A 21,475-nucleotide genomic window follows, 5' to 3' on the forward strand; every position below is an offset into this window, starting at 1 on the left:
GTATCTTTAGGTCGTTCGCTCCGTCCCTAAATGGACACATACTGTCTGCCGAATTGCTTATGATTGATTAAACCAGCACGTGTTGCAATTCAAATGGTGTACTTTTCTCAAATTTTAATGGAAAACACGAGCAATAATGGTATTTTGTTTCGCCACAAGAAAAAGGAATATCCATGAAATGGATTTAGTTGTTGTTTGTACTAATCTTTTTTCTGCTGAATATCATGTGTCTTCTGTACGTTCGTCAGACGTTCGGGTTCTACTATGTAAGATAAGCTTATGCATCAACACTATATCAGTTACAAACCGTTAGATTACCTAAGAATGATGGAATCATCACGATCGAAAGGTCAAGATTGCAACAGAACACAGGAGATTGGATTCCATTAACTACTCTGACTGATGTAAAGTGATGCACTACAGAATAGGAGGCAGAGCTATCCCTGTACTTTAAAACCTGGTCAGTCATAGCTCACCGCGTGGCGTACTTGATGCAAGACATTGAATATGGAAGCAATCTTCCAGTTGTACTGCTGACACATAGTTCAAAGTTTTGATTCTGCCATTTTGATAGCAAAGTCTGCGTTTTGTGGCAAGACATATTCATGAACTTATTGAACTTGTTGAAGCACATGTCTTAATTGCATTGGTGAATTCGTGAAAGGTTTCAACTTATTTTAGCATGGAATATTATGGGTTAGGTACTGCTTCTGTCACCCACTCCGGCTCACAAAAATAACACGTCAATCATTCAGCCGGCAACCAAATCCGCAACAAAAAGAATGAAAAGATGGTGTTCAGCCTTTATGGGCAGTACTTACCGACCGGCGCCCAAAGAGATCTGCAGCTGGCTGGAAACACTGGCCATTTGTGCTATCCACCTGACATGCCTTTTTGTCGAACAAAATTTCATTTGATCCAGCATGTTAGCACCTTTAGGCTGACAGGAACCTACTGTTGTCAAATTGAGTTGGTACATGGGCTCAATCATGTTAAAATAAGTAGAGAGAACAAAAAATTGAGTAGTTTTCATTTGATCCAGCAGGTTAGCACCTCTACACGGGATCAACCAGATGACCATAGAACAAAAATGAAGTAGTTTCAGGTCCAGATGTATGAAACACGAGATGGAGTAGAGAGAATTCACTCCATTAGACATTTGGGCAGAAAATATGTTCATTGAAACGACTAACCACAATCCAACTGCTGTAAAAATCATGACAAACATGATAAAAAAAAAATCCGAAAAAGAAAAAGAAAAAACGTAGATGAATTGGCTAAAGCCTTAGAGCAAGAAGTCATAAAGAATTCAGACTTCTTCATAACCTAACATATCCTAACTAATTTTGTTTCAATCATCCTACAAAGAAGACTCTAAAAAGCACCTGTCTCTCTGCTGTGCCTTGTGGGTTATAAGTATTAGACCTAAAACTTATTCTATACGAAAATAACTTCGAACTTTGCACATGGGTTTGTCTTCACGTAATTTTTAAGATCAGCATCCCCTTTAAATTTGAAGGAGTACAAAGCTTGCCTCTGAGTTAATCCCAATGGGTAAATTTTGTACACTTTCAGTTCTTTACTACCTTTGAGTTTCTCAGGTCTTTCCCCTTTCCAGACGGGTACATGATTCAGAGACTTGAACTTCGCCAATACTGCTGACTCCAACCCCGCCAATGTCACATTCGCATACCTGATCTCAACAAGACAGGCATATCTTTAGAAATAGTTGTAAGCATTTAATAAAATTATGGTCCCTAACTCGTTAACTATAGGACAGCATCAGCCTAAAAACTAGGCTTTTTAATCAACCCATTCCTTGCCATGGTCAAGAGACTACCTTAAGAAAATGGATTCCATTTTGAACCTTCCTCTTTCTCTTGCATATAAATGGTATAGAGTTTGTGAGCCTTTATTACACTTGCACGGCCGTCTCCTTAATCCTGGTCTCTTCTCTTCTGCCTCCAAGATCTTTGTTGCCAGGTGAATGCAAAGGCGGCAGGAGGAGTGAACTGCTGCCATGTCCACCAAGGCTTTGAAAGAATCAGATGGACCATCATATTTCCACCTGCGTGATGAAAAAGCCCTTGTAAATCAGATGCCTGATAGGAGCATATAAAACAAAAAAGAGAGAGAATTGTACAACTGACTATTTAATAAGATGACTGTTACCTGATCGACTGATTATACGCTTCAGGATTTTCCGCAAGATATTTCATGGTTCTAGCAACTGAAGGAACATCTTCCAGCGTTTTGATGTGTAAGACTGAAATAGGAGAAGGGGCAAATTCCATGATATTTGGAGCCCCAACAACCACAGGGACAGATCCTGAAAGTTTATTTTACATTAGTAAACTGTAAGAGTTACACAAAAAGAAGTTGTAGCATGTAATGAAAATCCAAACACAATAACTTAGATGGATGGCTGATGATTTGAGATGACTCATAAGTAATGTGAATACAGTGTGAGATTAAGGTAAATGTCATCAAACAACTTAAATACTCAAAAATGACTGGATCAGTCTAGTTATCTTACCAGCAACAAGAGATTGAAAGAACTTTTCCGTCACATAATCCTCTTCGTTGGAATTTTCAAAAGCCAAGCTAAACTTGTAGCGCCTCAAAGCATCTACCTTGTCCACCGCTGTACATAACAAAAAGTAAATTCTCAATATACAATCCAAAATCAAGTTGACCACCAAATCCACCATCAAGTAACACAGCAATAAGGTGCTAAACCTTAATAGTAATACATATCAATATGTTCTAACCTAAGTGTTTGGATGCAAATATGGATGATACATCCTGTAATGATACAAAATTCTTATTCTATGGATGTAATCAACTGATAAAAAGACTATTGAGTATCGACTATTCTAAACCTAATGACATCTGGCCAGAGACATACCTGCAGACTTGCAAAGAGACGGGTCTTGTATCCTAAAAACAGTTTCCTTGTTTGGTAACTTAAGCCATAGAAAGTTTATTATTAATTGTACACTCCGAATAAGAAAAGATACACATATGAACTTCTAGAAAGCTTGATGCGATTGGTGAATAGTAAAGCAAACATGACCACTATATATCAAGAGATTGGACATAGCAGGTATAAAGTTTATTGCTAAAAACATATATCCTATTCTTGTCGTCAAGAACCTCAACAAACTATTTCTTATTAGCAACAGCAGGCAGCAGAAGATACATGCTAGGCTGCCGAATAATAACATAAATGTCATCACTGTAACATGCATTTAAGGAGTTGCTAAATTAAACTTTTGTGATCTATGTCTCTAAGAGAAGCAAGGAACCCTTCACAAGCCAACCAGACAACACTAAGCATATAATTCTAGCATGATTTTTATAAACCCAATACAGGAGCTGGACAAAAGTTTCAAAATAAGGCATCAAAACGGAATACGATATACAGAGTAATATGCGTGATGTCTACCTCCATTACGGTTCCGATGGCAACCACCATAGGAATCTATTGGAATATTTGACTTCTCAAGCATCTCAAGGGCCTGCAAACGGAAGTTGCGGGCACCACAGTTGGAAATGAAGGCAGCCGCAAGGGCCTTTTCTGTCTTCGGTTGTAAGGGTGCCATAATGTCATACTCCGCCCAGGAAAAATAACCAACAGGAACATCTGATGAGAGACTAGTTGTCATTACAACTTTAAACCCTTTCCTAATACAGAAGAAATTATAGCAACGTTAGTCTTCAGCAACTCTTGATAGTTCTGGAGTGGTAACAGCAATAAGTCACAGCTGATATTAAAGATGGTTACTCGCCAGTAGTTTCATTTTTAGGTTGGATGTGCTAAGGTTAACTTTTGTAGCCTAAAATTCAGACTGTAGGGATGCCTATGAACACACAATTCATATTTTCAGTTTAGCGGTGTTCATCTAATGCTTACTGAAAAGGTTATCAAGTCACAAAGGGGATTACTTCTAATTCAGCACCTCACACGTAGCCACAATCTTGCAAATTCATCGTCTAAAGTCTGAACTATCGAACTAACAAGACTAGCTAGTGCATCAATCCTATTTCTAGAAAGACATTTTGGATTGTGCTTACCCACCCTCGTGCCTGAGCAACGTTATTCTCTGAATAATAATGCGACGACTCCATTGATCGAAGAATCCCAGGCACTCCATTACCAGGTTGACCAAACGCAGCATCCGGCATCTTATCATCTCCATTTTTGTGTCCAAAATGACATCGAACAGAGCAAGTATCCCACTCCTGAGCCTATATACACATACAAAAACTAACCAATTCAAAAACCCCAAAATTTGTCACTCTCATCTCCTAATTACTCAAATCCCTAATTACACTATACAAACAAATAAATCAACAATCAAATTCAAAACCAAACCATATATAATCCAAACCAAATCTATTGAGTAAATAAAGAAGACAAACCTGATCATTTCCAGCAACCCAGATGGGGTTCTTAACAAAATCCCTATTGTAAGCTATAGAATCCTCTTTTTCTAACCAAGTCTCACAACCATCAACAACTTCTCCCTTGTCAGTAATCTTTTTATCAAGATTGTTCTTTTTCTTCTCAACCCTTAAAGGAGGAGTTTTCTTTTCTTCAGTAGTTGGTGTAGAATCACCAATAGAAGCATAATAGAAGTTATTAGTCCACGAATGAACCATATCACCATTCTTAGCCATATCTAAACGACATAGAAATCCGATCTCCACTATTACAACTAGGGCTACAATAATAGGCATCAAACTTGAACATCTCTTCTTGTTATTACCACCACCACCATTGCTTGTTCCTGATGATGAAGCCCCCCCACCATTACTAATACCGCCATTAAAACTATCTTGCCTTGTTGCTGTACCTCTCTGAACACCCATCAAAACAATCTCTCTTTCTCTCCTCTCAACCCTCAAATTTCGAATCTTTTTTTTCTCAAAGATGAGAGAAAGAGATGTTTATGAATCTAAGTGATCCCTACATAAAACCCACGTTACGATTCCTTGGATTTACACAAACAAACACAGAAGTTTACATAAAAAAGTGAGTCAAATGGCGGAAAAAGATTGGAATGATCGTAAGGTGTTTGATGGTTGATTTGATTGGTGATTCCTAGATTTTTCTTTTCAGCTCTACAGAAAGTCTGAATGGGAATGTGATATTTTTGTCGAGGCTTCTACAGTCACGATCTCTTGCTGCTTGTGGTTGTGGGTGATGGCGATGAGAATGGGATGTAGCGCTTGACTGACCCTCTGTAGCTTTCTTCCAGACCTTACTGTTTTTTATTAGGATTTTTGTTATTATCAGAGAGCAAACAGAATATTAAATAAATATTGCTATTAATAAATAAATCAAGCTTGATCCAAAAGTGACACCCTGTTCCTGCCCTATGCCCTTTCTGGCCATTATCGATATTTCCCCGGCTATCCCCAAATGACCGTGCTTAGCAACTCCCTACTCTCACGCAGGTAATTTGAAGTTTAATGCCACTTCTGACACGTCTTATATCCTCAGGATGAAAGTAGATGTACCTGGTGGCTTACGTCTAATCTTCAAGTAGCGGTCTCTTTTAGTTGTTAGTTTCATGCAAACAAGTTTTTCATTTATTCCTTGCTTTATATTTGTTCCCCGAGTATAATTTCCCCATTTATGAAAATTGAAGGTCATGCAGCGCCAGTAGGGGGACACACCGGCAAGAAATTAGAGGCCTCCTCTTGACATCATGGTCAAGGATTGATGTTGGGTCCAAGTTGGTTTTAACTTAGGATTTAGAGATCATTGATTACACTAGAGTATATGTCGGATTTGCTTTTAAAATGGTGTGTCATTTGCTACTATACTTAGATCATGATACTTACAAATCATATTCAAACAGTGGAATGGATGACAAGGAATGAGATCATCTCTCTTAATTGTGAACTTAGGGTTGACAATTTTAGTAGGTTCCATTTCAGTTCCGCGCATGCATGATTTCTGTTCAAATTTCAAAACATTAAACAACACAAGCTTTTGAGGTGTATTGTTGTTTACGTTGTTTTCGAAGGAGTAACTTTAGGTTTAAGTAGTGGATTCATTTGTCCCACATGTGCACTAGTTAGTTGTTCTAACTACTACAACTCACAAGCTTTAGACTTGAATAGCGTGGGTGGTGGGAATCAATAATAATCATAAAACATGTACAATACTGACATACTGCTGTATTATTTTCTCCCAAGGAATAAGACATACTACTGTAATACAAGTTGTTAGGTTTTTTAAAGAGGAGAATCCAGTACATAATTCCCATATGCAGTTTTATAGATTTTTTCACATTCAAAGCCCAACAACAATAATGCAGATTGAATTTCAACATTCATGCACATGGGCCACGGCAACTGGCAAGTGTATTCATCCGCAAAAACCGAATAAATCTTATCCAATTCAATGCAGATTCTACTGAGCCTATTAATGATCTCATTTTTGCATTTTACAGTGTGTTAGTAATCTATGGAAATGGTAGAATGTCAGTGCAATGTACCATAGCAAGGTGGTATAATCTACCAAATACCCCATGAATAAAAGAAAAAGGTAAGAACAAATAAAACACAGAGATTAGGGAGAGAACCCTTTTGTTAAGCTTTGTCTATTATCAAAACAACACAATTAACAATCATTTTTGTACCCCGCTCCAACCCACTGATATGTAGTCCAACCTAAAAAAAAAAAAAAAAAAGATATGCAGGAGAAGTAACAACTAGCAGCATGATTATACAAACCAAAAAGATTTTCCACAATCATCATGTTCTTAGCTTTCCCTTAGCTTTTTGGGGCATCGTTTTTGTTCCTTAGAATTAAACAAAAATGAAGAAAAGAAACAATCAAAAGAAGATTAAAATGAATCTCACTTAGCGAGACTCGATGTCCTATTCCACACTATGTTTAGACCATGTACTTTGACAATCAACCTAAAGAAAGATTAAAAGAGGGGAGGTAAAATAAGAAAATCATTTGGAGTGGCGCATGCGCACCATACAAGCTACCACTTGTGCCCACTGCTTCAATCTTGTCTTCACCAATTGAGGATTTTCACCTGCACCAATCCAAACAAACAAAAAACAGTTAATCAAAAAACATGAAAATCCAAATCAAATTCTACTGCTAATATGCTTCAAATATATATATATATATGCAAAAAAAAAAAAAAAAAAATCTACTGCTAACGAACCAGTACTTTATGTCTTCACGTAACCTGACTAATGCAAAGACCTTGTTGGAGCATGTCATATTACCTGGTTCAAATATGGCGTTAGGGCTTCCGACTGGAGACAGAACATCACATTCAGAAACTGAAGACGCTGACGGTGTCAGAGTTGGAGTATTATTCTTGGTTGATACGCTGTCATTGTACTGTTTCTTAGAAGCATAATAAAGTCCTAAAGCAGGCAATGTATCCGATAATTTTCTATGATCTGAATCAGGTGAATCAAACACCAACCCCAATTCGATACAAGCTTTGAGTTCATCTAAATCATCATCGGTGATACTACTTAACGATGATGTTCTACTTATTCTATGAGCTCCTTTTCTTCTCAACCATGCTTCGTCTGAATACATATCAGATGGTGATGAAGGAGACCATGATCTTTGTTTATACAATGGTCTTGGTGGTGGTGGTAATGCTAGAGATGGTGGTGGTGGTGGTGGCGGTACCGACATGATGGACCCACGCTCACAAATTCCTTCCTTGTGTGACTGTCTATTATTTCTGATGTGTCTAAGATTCTGTATATTAATACCGAGAGAGAGAGAAAATCTCAGGTTTAAATTTCTTACCAGTTTTGAACTCTCTACGACTCTTATGGCGTCTAGGTTCGTGCTTTTTAAGGGAATTTAGTTTAGGTTTTTCTTATGGTATCTAGTTGGCGACAGAAAGCCGTCTTGGTTAATTAGCCCTGTCATCGTGACGTCACATTTCCACGCAAAATAAATACTCTCTCCGTTTTTAGAAAACAGATATTTTCACTTTTTCAATTTGACCTATTTTTAACCTAAAATGAAAAAGTGAAAATATCTCTTTTCCAAAAATAAATGGAGTACAAATCACTCGTAGAATTTTGCTTTCTTATCAAATACGAAAATCTAAATAAATCGGCACGAATGCATGTTGCATTACGTCTTCGAATAAGTCTCGATTGATAAAGTGACCCTAGTCATATCGTTTGATTTGCCATCGTAACTTGTTGCAACCAATGTGTTTCGTTGCTAGTCAACAGCAAGTTGTGTATCATGGACATTCTTTACACACAACAAGTCATTTGCTTCACCTTCCACAGGAGGACAAGAAAAGCATGACTTATAAAGGGGATATCACTATTAACGGAGTGATACCAATTCAGCGATCCGACGGTCAGGATTTGTTAATATTTGTTTGTCTATATGGATTGGTATCACCCCTAGTAATACCGGTATTCCCTTTATAAATCGTGAAGAAAAGAACCTCCAAATATATTTGTCACTCTCTTCTAGTTAGATTAGGAATGTTGGAAAACGATTAATAAAAAAAATAATTTTTTAAAGTTTTAATAAAAAATTATAATTTATTGTTTTATTTTGTGAATGAAACTTTTTAGTCCCACATCGTGGAGTTTCCAATTTTTAGTAGTTTTAAGAAACTATATAAAGCTTTTAGTCCCACATCGGGGAGTTTTTCTTCTTAAGTTGTATTTATCAATTATATAAAGAAATTCACTACTTTTGTAAAATCTATGGGAAAAGGGTTGCTCTATATTTTAGAGGGAACCCTAAGGGAAAATATTTTATAGCGGTTTTTAAGCATTCGCGATTTTCCTTAACGGTTTTTTCGGAGTTGCCAAGCTCAAGTTGAGCATCTACTACATATGCTAGTAGTAGGTGTATTAGGGTGTTTTATCCTGGAGATATCCGTCCTGTGAGGTCTATAGCATCACTCTTGAGTGTAGCCGGGCGCTAATGTCTTAAGGACAGCGTGTTGAACACGTGATTCACTCTATTTTCCAAAGTTTTGCCTTGTTGCTGTTGCGGAGATACGGGGAGCTTGTTCGTTTCGTCAAAGCAATCACTTCCATTATAAAGGAGCTAAGTATCAATAACTTTTGCTTATTTGATTTTTTTTGTTTTTGATTATTGCACCCAACAATCTTAAGACATTAGCATTTGTAATAATCGAAAACGATTGATTGGTTTGTGAATCATGGATGTTAATTGTGGAGTGAAAAAACAAAAACGAATTTCTGGTCAGCTGTAGAGTTTCAATTTTATCTTTTAATATAGAAGGAATTTAGATGAACCCTTTTGACACAACATAGTATACATCCTGATAGTTACCCGCGTAAAATTTCAGAATTTTTGGAGTTGTAAAAGTATTTTTTTGATATTTTACAAAACAGAAAAACGTTTCTGAAAAATTCTGACGAGCAGAAAATTGTTGTTAACTAAATTAATTTTTGTGGGGTAACCATGAGTTTTTTGAAACGCTGATTCAAACGAAGTTTGTATATATAGATGTTATCTTCAAAACTCATATTTTACTTTCTGATTTGGAATTGTGATTTGTGAATAAAGGTGTCATCTCCGAGGGACATGGCTAATAGCCGCATGTGGTTGGAAACAAATCTTCCAAAGATGGCAAAGGTGAGAACATCGAACGCAACTCTAAGCATGGTCTTCATGATAAAGGTATATTTCGTAAACCTGAATCCGGAATTACTTTAGTTAAGGGTGAGTGTTATGTTTGTAAAATTTCTGGCCACGCGGCAGTAAATTGTAGACAACATAAAAACCTTAATAAGTAGAAAGTTAATGCTAATTTAGTTGAAACAAACTAGAACGAGTTTGGTGGCATGATGTCGGAAGTTATTTTAATAACCAATGTGAGAGACCAGTAGGTGGACTCTGGATCCACCAAGAATGTTTGTTGAAACAGAGACCTGTTCACCTCCTATCATAGGATAGGGGATGTCGAGAAACTCTTATTGAGTAACTCATATGCAATAGAGGTTGCATAAAAGGAAAAGGTCGAGCAGAAGCTCATATCTGTAATATTCTCACATTGAATGAAGTTTTCATGTTCCGAGCATATGTGAAAATCTTGTATCTTGTTCTGTTGTAGATGGAAAAATATTTAAGATCTTAATTGAATCTGGAAAACTTGTTGTAACTAGGCAGTGATTTTTTAAGCAAGAGTTATAGGACTTTGGGTCTATATAAGCTTAACGAAAAAACTGATGATGTGAACGTAGTTGATTCTTGTGATATCTTTGTGTGATTGATTGTTTTACGTGGTAGACTTGGAACCGTAAACTTATAAGTCAATGCTTAACTGGCTAGCATAGGCTTCGTATCCAAATTTAGTTTGGATTTTGAACACAAAAGTGAAATCTGTGAAGAATCAAAATATGCTATAAAATCTTTTAGCATAAATGTTCAGAGTAATTCTAAGCCTTTAGAATTAATTCAGTTAGGCCTAGTTGACATGAGTTCAACCCAAAACCACTGTGGTAAAAGATGGTTATAACTTCCGTAGATGATTGTACGAGGTACTATCTTGTATACTTGCTTAGGATAAGGATGACGCCTTAGAAGCCTTAAGATGTATAAACTTGAAGTTGGAAACCAATTAGAAGCCTTGAACATAACAACCGTATCCTTAAGGAGATGATAATTTCCATGTTGATTAGTTCAGGATTACCTGCGGCCTTGTGGGGGGAGGAAGTCCTCTTAACTAGTATATCTTGAATAAAGTACCCTTTTAAGAATCATATGAAACTCCATATGGTTTATGGAACGGTAGGTGACCTTCTTATGAATGTGTAAAAGTGTGGGGGCGTTTGACTAAGATTGTAATTCCTCTTCCTAAAAGAACTAGATTGAAACCAAAAATGTTGATTGTGTTTTCGTATAGGGTATATTGAGTATACTTCTACAAATAGATTTTTGGTTGTGTGTTCTGATTTTTTCTGACATTGGTGTGAATATTATTACGGAATCTAGGGATGCTGAGTTCTTTGAACATGTTTATTCTAAACCTGTACCTCATTAGAGATGTGTTGTTGATCCCCTAGATTTATCTTCAAATAGTCAGAACTTATTTTAAAGGAAGATGAAGTTGATGTTGAGCCTAAGAGAAGTAAAATAATTAGACTTGAGACTTCTTATGAAACCGACTTCATAACATGCCTAGCTTAGTCTGAGCCACAGACTTGTAAAGAAGCCTTAATATCTACTGAAACCCCATTTTGGTAAGAAGCTTCATTTAGTGAAATGGACTCAGTCCGTTGGAACCAGACTTGGGAGCTTGCTAGTTTACCTCCAGGTTGTAAGACCATGGGATGTAAATGAGTCTTTAAGAGGAAACGATAGGTAGATGAAACTGTGGAAAAATATTAAGCTAAGTTGGTAGCTAAAGGCTATAAACTAAAGAAGGTGTAGATTTCCTTGATTCTAATTCAATTGTGACGGAAATTACTTCCGTTGAGATACTAATTGTTATTGCTGCCATAAAGAACGTAGAGATACATCAGATGGATGTTAAGACAGCTTTTTCTAAAACTGTGAATTAGGTAAAGAAATTTACATAGATCAACTTGAAGACTTTGTAGTGAAAGGTTGTGAATACAAATTTTGTAATTTGAAAAATCTTTGTATGGTTTTCAAATAAGCACGTAAACAGTGACATGGAAAATTTAATCATGTGAAAATGGATAGTGGATTTAAATTAATGAATCTGACAAGTATGTCTACAAGTAACTTGTTAAGGATGTCTGTGTAATTGTATGCTTGTATGTTGATGATATGCTTGATACAAACATAGATGTGATCAATTCCACTAAAAACATGCACTGAATGAGAACATTGACTTGAAAGACTTGGGCCCTTTTGATGTAATCTTAGGGATGAGGATTAGAAGATAATCAAACATTTATAAGTCTTAGTTGTTCTCATTATGTTGAGTTGTGCTTAAGAGATACAATCAGTCTGATTGTAAACCTGCTTGTACTTCGTACGATTATTCTTGTAGTCTCAAGAAAAAAATAAGGGTAGTGGAGTATCTTAACTTGAATACTCAAAAGTTATAGGATGTCTGATGAATTTAATGAACTGTAAGAGTCCAGACATTGCCTATATTGTGAGTAAGTTAAGTGGATATAATTGTAGTCCAGAGCAAGAGAATTCAGATGCACTGAGTAGAGTATTATGGTACCTAAAATACTCTTTTGGTTTATGAAAGGTATCTTGTTGTCCTTGGGACTTTATGATGCAAACTGGATAGTTGACTCAGAGGAGTCTAAGTCTACGAGTGGATATGGTTTCACTCTAACATGTGGGTTTGTTGTTGGAAGATTTCCAAACAAACATATCGCTCAATTCATTATGGAATATGAGAGTATTTTGTTGGATAAAGCATGAGAGGGGGCCGAGTGCCTAAGATGCTTTTTAGAAGACATTCCTCTTTGGCATAGGCCTGTGCCAGCTATATCTATACATTGTGTTAGCCAAGCTATAATAGTTAAAGCTAAGAAATAACTAATCTCAATCGGCGTTATTTCCATTGATTGGATAAAGTCCAAGGAGAATATCGCGCAATCTTTGACGAAAGGTTTGTACAAAGAGATAGTTAAAAATGCATCGAGGGGGTTGGGGCTTAAGCTCATATATTAAACTTGCCATGAAGGATACTCAACCTTGCTGACTGGAGATCCCATGATCAAGGTTTCGAATGAGACAACTAATTTGTGGTGGGTAAAGGTAAACACTATCAGAGATTTTCATTCTCTGTCCCTTCCCTATGGTGTAGACGTGATAGTGTGACTGCATGCGGAGGATGACTTTTTAATAAGTCTTAATGAGTTCTATAGTTTCAATTTAAGATTGAAGTGAGGTGTAGCAGTAACACTCTTTATGGAAACTCACCTATCTGAATGAGGAAGTGGGTCGCTTCCTGTGAGAATATGAGCTGATTCTCTAGAACATTCTGAGAAACAGGATACGTCCAGGGCCAAAACGGACAAACGGCACGAGCTTGGCAGCAATCTTGGAGATATCACCCGTGGTTGTTATCACGAATTACATCAAATGCTAGCAGTTCAAGACATAGTTCACTGTCTCTAGCAAGTAATTCTGGTAATATGTCACTAAGCAAAGGTTCAAGACCTCATGGACACCTCTGCCTAAAATGGTATTTCCTGCGTTTTTTATGTGATTTTCATTTTGATGGTTTTGGTATTACTGAAACTTAGGACCTAAAGGTCACTAAGGGTTCACTAGTTCATGCTTTTTCACTTTGGTGAAAGATACCTATAGTCTCACCATGTGAGAATTAAAGATGAAAGCTCTCAATACTATTATTTCTTATGCTAAATCCACGCACAATGATATTCTGGTAGAATTTGAATGGCTAGGTTGAACAAGGAATATCTCGGACAGACAAATCTATAGAAGTACAGATACACCTCGAAACACATATACTCGTATTTATCTTGAAACACGGCATTACTCCCCATTTGAAACATTTAATCTAGGACAAGATTGCCAAAACTAATTGTCATAGTGCACTAGACGTTATGAAAACACTAACAAAGTCCTCTCATAACCATTAGATTTAGAGCAATTCCTATGGAATGAACAAACCTGGAGTTTGTTCATTTTGCTCCCACTATGGAATGAACAAACATAAAAAATGGATGTTCAAATCATCAGATTTGTTGGTTTGAACATCGAGTTGGTAAAACCAGCGCGCGCCTGTGGAAATGACGAGCGTCATGTCTAGCAACGCTGGCGTCAGTAAGGAAAACGCCAGCGTTTGAATGTTGAATGCGCGTTAGCAGGTATAACGCCATCGTGCTTATTAAAAACGCCAACGTCAGACCCAAAAACGCCAACTGCTCCACCTGAACAGCTGAAAACTCTTGTGATCCAACGGCTACAATCTTTTGAATTCTATAAATACTCCTCATTTCAACTCCAAATTCACACATTCTTCACTCTCAAAGCATTTACAAAAATGCCTTCCAGAGTTCGTTCTGTTAGATTCACTCAACAAGAGGATTTAGCTATTTGTAGAGCCTTCGTTTTTCACTCACAAGATGTTGTCTTTCGTAATGTAGTCGTATCGACGTTGACTTTCTGGGAGAAAGTTTTCAAAATGTTCACCGCTGAAACAAGGAACATTTATGGGCGTGATTCTCACGGATTCTCGTATCGTTTTAGTTCAATTAGTAGCCATGTATTGGAGTTCATGGATTTACTAATGGAGAATCACAAAAATAAGCTCAACGGTGAAGCCGATCATGAAGTGGAACCCAGAACTCTAGCGATGTGGCCAGTAACTCACAGAGGTCGCCCTTTCGACTTCCATGCTTGTTTCAACATTCTTAGGGTGCTCAACAGATACGATCCCCTACTCTAGGAATTCCACCACCCACTGAGAATTAGGACGCCTATTTAGTAGTTGTTTTAATCTAATGTATTTATTTCTTTTATTTTCATATATGATGTGGTTGTTCAATGCAGTGCGTTTTTATTAATGATGTTAATATTGATGGTGCAATTTTTAATCCAGGAAAAAAAATTTAAAGTACTGACATGCAAATGTGAAGATAATCGTAATAACATAATACCATAGTGAATCAATTTGTCCTACAACTTCAATCAGCCCACTCCACCAAAAAACACCTGGGACATTCCCAGAAATGTCTTCCATATGTGTCTTCTTCGGAAGAAGTCCTCAAATGCATAAAAGTCCTGCAACCGGGCTTTGAGCATGAACTGATTCTCTGTGGACAATGTTTGTATTCGTGATCTCCATATCCACAATGCTTGCAGTGTAATAACTCCTTCTTCAATTTGGCTTTAAGTTTGATGTTTTTGCAGAGTGTTGCAATATTTCCTTCTTCTTCTTTTTTAATCTTCATAGCATCATCTAGCATATGTGGTTCCTCTGGGAAATTGGGATCTTGACATTGCAAATACCTGAGCTTTTCCTGTTGTGATTCAATCACCATTCTGATGCGTGAACAACCTTCCCGCTGACACTTTGAATACATCCAAGGACATTGCATAAGACTGTGGTTATCCATGAAACATAATGGGGAAACCTCTTTTGCTTCGAAACATAATATTTGCTTCACTTTGCCTTTAGAAAACATGGTGGATGATGAGAAAGAAATCGGTTGGTTTAGAATAAAACCTAGTGATGTATTTATAATAGAAAATAGGCGTTGGTAATTTGAATGGGCGTTCAAAGAAAAGTCGCGGGCGATTTTACTTTGAACGGCAACGGCTAAATCTCCATTTCCAACGGCAAACTTTTCTTTCTCAACCTATAAATTTCATTCCTCCTATCTCCAAAATCACATCTTCTTCTTCTTCTTTTTTCCTACATCTCTCCTCCTTTGCAGAAATGTCTGTTAGAAATCGTGGTCCCAAGTTTACTGAAGAAGAGGATATAACTCTATGCAAAGCATATTTCTTTCATAGGGTAATCACTGGTGTTGTTATTTCTCATGACAGTTATTTTTGGGAGAACGTTTTCAATGTTCGTCTCATTGACGGGAAACTCAGGAAACCTAGATTTTGAGTATTCAAATTTTTGGAAATGTACTTTATAGCACACCAAAACTGGCAATTTACTTACTATTGAACAAAATCCCCAAGTGAAACCACCAATTAACAATATGTGATGCAACTTTGTTTGGCAACTGTTTGGGTTTAGAAACAAATTTAGTATGGGAGCAGAGAGATTAGGAAACATAATCAAGGGAGAATATTTAAATGGAATTTCCAAAGCAGAATGAACAATTAGATCTGCTTAGCCTGAACAGGTGGAAAACATTCCACGAATAGCTCAAAGATTAAAGCATAAATTCAGCAATTTGACGCTTGTTGTCAATTCCATGACTGACAATTCGTGTAAAAGAAGATGACAGTAAGAAGCATTGCCATTGATAATCATGCTCATAATCATACCCATCCAGATAGACAGAATTTAAAAATTAAAAGAAAGGAAATAAACATAAAATGTGTTTTAACAGTAGTACAACGAGGTAGTTAAAAAGAAAAATGACATCAGCAACATCAGATTTTTCAACTGCAAACCAAAACCAACAACAAAGGTTAGATACATATAAAAGAAAGAAATGCATATCAAACTACCTGGTACTACTTGTGTAACCTTGTTCATAAGACCCTTAGTAACATCAAATCCAATCACATCGTCTACAAAACAAACAGCCGTAGATTATCATTGTTCGCAGTATACTACCTAACTAAAACACTGAAAATATCAATAAAAGCAAATCAAAGTAGTGAAAAAAACAATCGTTTCTAAAAGGGTTAAGTTACCTGGTGCCATAGCATCATGAACTGCCTTAACCTTGTTCATCCCAACACTTCCATCTAAACTTGACTTCCCAGCAACATAATCTACAAAACTAGTCATGAGAAACATTTCTAATGAAAATCGGAAGAAAAGATGTTGCACAAAGAGAAGAAAAAGAAGCTCTAGCCTTTGGCTGTTTATATACTGAGAGAGCACCTAACTACTGCATTGAATTAATGAGGGGCAGAGGTTATCATTCTTTTGCAGGCCATGCTTCAAGTCCAAGCTTAAAAGTGGAGATTAAGAAGACTTGGAGGAAAATCAATCAATATTAAACCAACAGATGCTTGCATTTTTTTTTTCTTTTATGTGCTTGCATTCACAGAGGAACAGAGAACATCAGTCCAACTACCTATAATCTAAGACCACCGCTACAAACTGGAGGGAGCCTAAGGAAAATTAGCACAAATTGTTAAAGAACAAAAAGCAACCACAGTAATTGGTTAATTGTCAGGGGTTGGGTGGAAAATGCATGTGTGGGATTGAGTTATTAGAGAAACTTCTATGGTATGGAGGTAAAAACATCCATATCTTAATGAGTATCCATACATATATGGACCATCCGCAATTAGTGGAGCCAAAACTCACCGTGGGAAAAAGAATTCCATCCGTGTTCCTCATAGGCCGGATCTTTAGAAAGAAAAAAAGGTAACAGCTCATTCGTTGAATGTGCATGGTATCTTACATCTCTTAAATTAGCAACACTTATAAAAGTTGCTATCATCAAAACCGTTGCTACACTATAGGAACAAATATATTTACATCATTTTAAACGATTAAAAATCCCATCTGGTTATGCAGTGTCCGGATAGATATGGAGTATTTGCTGCATTCGGTTACCAAATGACCGGATTGGAGAAAAAAATAATACATCTGAACACCTAATGTTCGGATGATATATCCAGTCATCCAATGATCAGATGGACTACTCCACAGTCTACTCTCTATAACAGTGGAGTACCATCTAGATTTCAGAAAGATATGGACCTAAATTCTTCCTATAGTGGTATTTTTTATCCATAAAAAATGGATGATCACAAAGATATGGATTTATTTTTATTCCATACGAGTTGCCCTTATCTCATATAGAAACAAATAAAATGTCAGTGGGTTTAGGATCAAAGGTGTCTGTGATGTTGATCTTGTCTCCCTATATTTCAGTCACTCATGGTTTTCTAACTCTGAAAAAATCACCATGGTTATGATTACGAGTGATTTGAGCAAAAATAAGTATTTGTTTACCAATAATTCTTTACAGACCGTGTATATAGACTCCACCAAAACCGTTTCCTACGTGGAGCACAGGTGGAGTTGCCAGGTCGTTCTAAATGTCAAGAGACGTGTTCTATGTTCTGATTCTGAATCAATCTGAAAACTTGTCCTCTGCTTATGGGCAGTCGATATTAATCTCTTATATATTCTGATGAAATCTAGTAAGTTGAAATTAGATCTTATTTGAGAACTACTCCGCTCCATCGCTAGTTGTTTCATTTTTGCCTCTTGCATTTTCTCTATGTCTCGCGCTGAAGCGAGGAAAAACAAAATTCGATTTCATTCTCCCTCGTATAGTCAAATTAATGTTAGTAAATAATCTTTTTTTTTTACCAGCAACATCAGCACTGCTACAAATTTAGATTTCATCCAACTGATAAAGAAATCTTTAGTTTTTATCTCAAACTAGAGAATCTTGGAAAACCCTGGGTCTAATCCTCCCTGGTGTTAGAGTTTCTTTCTTCATTTTATTTAAAGAACATGATATGGTAAGCTTATTTTTGTACTATGAATATATATAAAGATTAACCAAATCGGGTTGAGGAACTCTCTAACTAATGACAGATTTTTTGATTCACTTATATAAAAATTAATGTGAACTTAACCATTGTGGACACACGAACTACGCGGGGTCCGAATGCCCGCAATCAATTGTTAAAGTCTAAAGAGATTACGATGATGATACCCTGATGTGGGTTCATTGGCTCAAAACCCACGGGTTTATCATGGCCTCTTCCAACTTCCCCGTGCGTAGCGATTATGCATGGGGTACAAATATAAAAGGAAAGCAACATATATAAGCAAATGCATGCGGAACTAAATGAATGTAAAGTGCTGAAATGTAAATAAGACCAAGGTTTACGTGGTTCAGCACTAAGGCCTACATCCACGGGGTTTGTTGTTCTACTATATTATTCACGGTTACACGAATAGTTGAATGACTTGGGGTTTACATATTTCTCTCCACTATGGGATTCCTTACCTTTGCTATTCTCTCTCTCTCTCTCCTGATGTTTTTTCGATCCCCTTCCCCCTTTGTGGAGATTGGGTATTTATAAGGTAGGAACGTGGGACCCATCTCTGAAGACCGTTGGAACCTTATCTTCTAGTGTCTTGTGTCCATCACGCAGAGGTCTGCGTTTCCCCCTCGATCCCGCGGAGGCATCTTCGCTCGTTCCATAGGTCGGTCGACACGTGCACTGCTCAGAGTGTTTAATGCGGGTGGTTGAGGGGTCTGCTCGTGTCAGACAAGTGTCTTCTGCCCCTGTCAGTCCGTGTCAGCTGACTTTCTCTCCACCGTTGATCTTAGCTCCTCTTCTGGGGATGAGATAAAGCAACTCCTAGGGGTTTATTTGGTGCTTCGCGACGCATCGTGTTTTGATGTCTTGGCTTGCATGCTTTCCACGTACCTTTCTGTATACACGTGTCTGATAGTGAGATATATGTGTACACAATTTGTCCCTTTTCTTCAGGCTTAACTGACTAATGGGTGCCTTGAAGAAAAACTATCGTCGCACATTCTTCTCACTCCTAATAACTTCTCCTAGATACTTGGGCACGTCTTTTATTCGTGCATTAACTGCTTATGTAACGGGCACGTTTTCCTATTTCTCCCTTAATTTCCTCTTTTCTTTCGGGTATTTTAAGGATAGAGAGGAAATTTAATTTCATTCTTCCTAAACACTCTCTCAGTTCATTCTTCCTTTAAGTTTCCTGCCTGCCTTCATTAAACCTGTGACCTTAAATTCTTTGTCAGTCTTCATTGCACCTGTGATCTTAAATTCTGTCAGTCTTTATTGCACCTGGGATCTTCCCCTGTTCGTTTCTTCTACTTGCTGTTTTTGCCGGTGAGTTTTTCTTTTCTTGATTTCACTGTTTTATGCCGTGTTGATTTGTGAATTTTCTGCTATTGTTGTTCCTTGTTTGTGATGAAGAACTTTTTATGATGCTTGCATACTAGTTTGCCCCTGTTCTTCATCTTAAATTAAGGCAGCCATTACTTCGAGGGTGGAGTATTGAGATTGTATCCTAATTTTAGGGTTGCTATGTTATCGTGGTTGTATTGCTATGAATGTGTTTTTTGATTTTTGGTTATTGTGTGTAACCTGTTCTTGATTTTATTCTTTCCGCAGCCATGTCTGACCGTCCGCGACCTACTTATGAGACTCCTGATTCTAGGTTGTCGAGATCTCCTCAGCGTCGAGAGTCTCAAGATGATGTTCGTCGGAGTCGAGTTTCTTCCGGAGCGAGAGCCTCGTCTTCTCGGGAAGAGATTCCTCCGATAATTCCGTCTGGCTCACGGAGAGTCTTTAATCACTCAATGGTGCGTCCTCGTGAAGAGACTCGGAGTACGCAGGCTCCTCCCCGCGCTGTTGCTTTTGACGTTCCTCCTTTACGTTCGTTAGTGCCCGAGCATCATCTACGGTCTTCTCCAACTTTTAAAGGGAAGAATACAAAGGGCGTAGCTCCTGCGGCTGGATCTTCAAAGAATCCCCCCGTGAAGAGAAAAGCGTCTGAAGCGTTTGTTAGTTCATCCGGCCCCGCCGAGGAGGAAGAGGCTGCTCCCTTGATACGCAGTGTTTCTGTTAGCAGGAGAAAAGTAACCTTCAAGCATATCGATCTTGAAATATTCAAGGAGAAGCATGAGCTCCAAGCCTTCGGGGTTCGTTTTTATGCCCCCGAGGATGATATTACGTATGAGCTGATTTCTAAGTACAAATTCGATGAATTTCACTTGTTAACGACGGTTGGGGCCTTCGAGGCTGGTCTGATGCTGCCGTTGTACAAATCGGGTGATTCCTTCTACTACGACGTGCTCGCTAGTCGTGAGGGTTCTTCCACAAATACTCATAGCCGTTCCGTATCCCAATTATCGGGGAATTATCTCCGCGCCCTGAAGGAATGCTATCTGCGGAGCAAGGGGGAAACGTCGATGACCTGCTACGTCCCCAATCCCTTGGAGAAGGAATGGTACACTCCTGAAAATTTCAATAACTCCTTCGGTGATTACGTCAATAGCAGGAATCGCAAGCCGTGGAGTGTCAGCCTTCGGAATCTTCCTGCTCCTCGAGGCGAGATTCGTCTGTTAAATGAGGTCAGCGATGCCAAGCTGAAGTATGTTCCTGGCACGGAGGCGTCCAATCGTCGGAAACTCTTCCCCGCGCGAGAAAGGATCAAGCGCGATCATGACTACGAGTGGCACGCCACTGTCATTGAGATAGTAGGTCCGTGGGCTTACGGTTGGATTCCCGGTTCCCGCGGATGGCGGCCAACCGAGAATAGTAAGCCGCGCGAATCTCCTCCCGCTCGCTATGGAGATTTCTGCCCCTGGCGTCTGAACTTTGCGGGCATGAATTTTCCTTATGCCCTGGATGTCGTAGAGGGAGACGAGGAGGATGGTTCCGGTGCTATACTCCCATCGAAGAATATCTCAGCTGCTCAGGTACGCAGATTCTAGTTGTGTTTCGTTTTTATAACTTCCATCGGACGGGAAGAATAATTCCTTTGTGGTGTCGGTTTTAGGTATTGAAGAAGAAAAAGATTAGGCCGAAGCAGTCTTCTACTATGGTGGTGGGCGAGGTTGAGGCCCAAGAAGAAGTTACTAGTCCTGTGAACGAAGATTTTGCTGAGGACGAGATTACAGATGGGGAGGAACGTACTGGTACCTCCCCTATCAATGCCGAAGAAGAGGTCTTCGCTGGTCCCGTCGGTGATGAAGGAAGGAACAAGGGTGTAATGGCGGATGATGTTGTCATCGAGGATGTTTCCGTCCCTGCTGGTGATGTCATGGATACCCTCCCCACTTCTCAAGAATT

The 21,475-nt window shown here is 38.1% G+C and overlaps 2 protein-coding genes across 2 annotated transcripts; both read right to left on the reverse strand.

Annotated features, from left to right (window-relative positions):
- Positions 1-1,164: 1,164 nt before the first annotated feature.
- Positions 1,165-5,271, reverse strand: LOC113289512 (glycoprotein 3-alpha-L-fucosyltransferase A-like). The gene is made up of 7 exons (XM_026538778.1): positions 4,426-5,271; positions 4,082-4,251; positions 3,449-3,687; positions 2,537-2,644; positions 2,173-2,329; positions 1,841-2,068; positions 1,165-1,693 (listed from the first exon to the last, which is right to left on the reverse strand). Exons 1-7 carry the CDS (start codon positions 4,873-4,875, stop codon positions 1,438-1,440), a joined length of 1,608 nt encoding a protein of 535 aa, XP_026394563.1. The 5' UTR covers positions 4,876-5,271; the 3' UTR covers positions 1,165-1,437.
- Positions 5,272-6,779: 1,508 nt separating this feature from the next.
- LOC113286243 lies at positions 6,780-7,715 on the reverse strand. Its single transcript, XM_026534907.1, has 2 exons — positions 7,264-7,715; positions 6,780-7,064 (listed from the first exon to the last, which is right to left on the reverse strand). The coding sequence occupies exons 1-2, from the start codon at positions 7,688-7,690 to the stop codon at positions 6,979-6,981; spliced, it is 513 nt and encodes a 170-aa protein (XP_026390692.1). The 5' UTR covers positions 7,691-7,715; the 3' UTR covers positions 6,780-6,978.
- Positions 7,716-21,475: the final 13,760 nt, after the last annotated feature.

This window comes from Papaver somniferum, chromosome 6, assembly GCF_003573695.1.
Source record: "Papaver somniferum cultivar HN1 chromosome 6, ASM357369v1, whole genome shotgun sequence".
NCBI lineage: Eukaryota > Viridiplantae > Streptophyta > Magnoliopsida > Ranunculales > Papaveraceae > Papaver > Papaver somniferum.

Bases quoted from the DNA above. Each gene is read 5' to 3' on its own strand.
- LOC113286243 (XM_026534907.1), bottom strand. From the start codon at position 7,690: ATGTCGGTACCGCCACCACCACCACCACCATCTCTAGCATTACCACCA. The intron at 7,065-7,263 runs GTAATATGACAT...GGATTGGTGCAG, and splicing joins TAACGCCATATTTGAACCAG to GTGAAAATCCTCAATTGGTG.
- LOC113289512 (XM_026538778.1), bottom strand. From the start codon at position 4,875: ATGGGTGTTCAGAGAGGTACAGCAACAAGGCAAGATAGTTTTAATGGC. The intron at 2,330-2,536 runs GTAAGATAACTA...ATAAACTTTCAG, and splicing joins CTTTCAATCTCTTGTTGCTG to GATCTGTCCCTGTGGTTGTT. The intron at 2,069-2,172 runs GTAACAGTCATC...TTCATCACGCAG, and splicing joins GCGTATAATCAGTCGATCAG to GTGGAAATATGATGGTCCAT.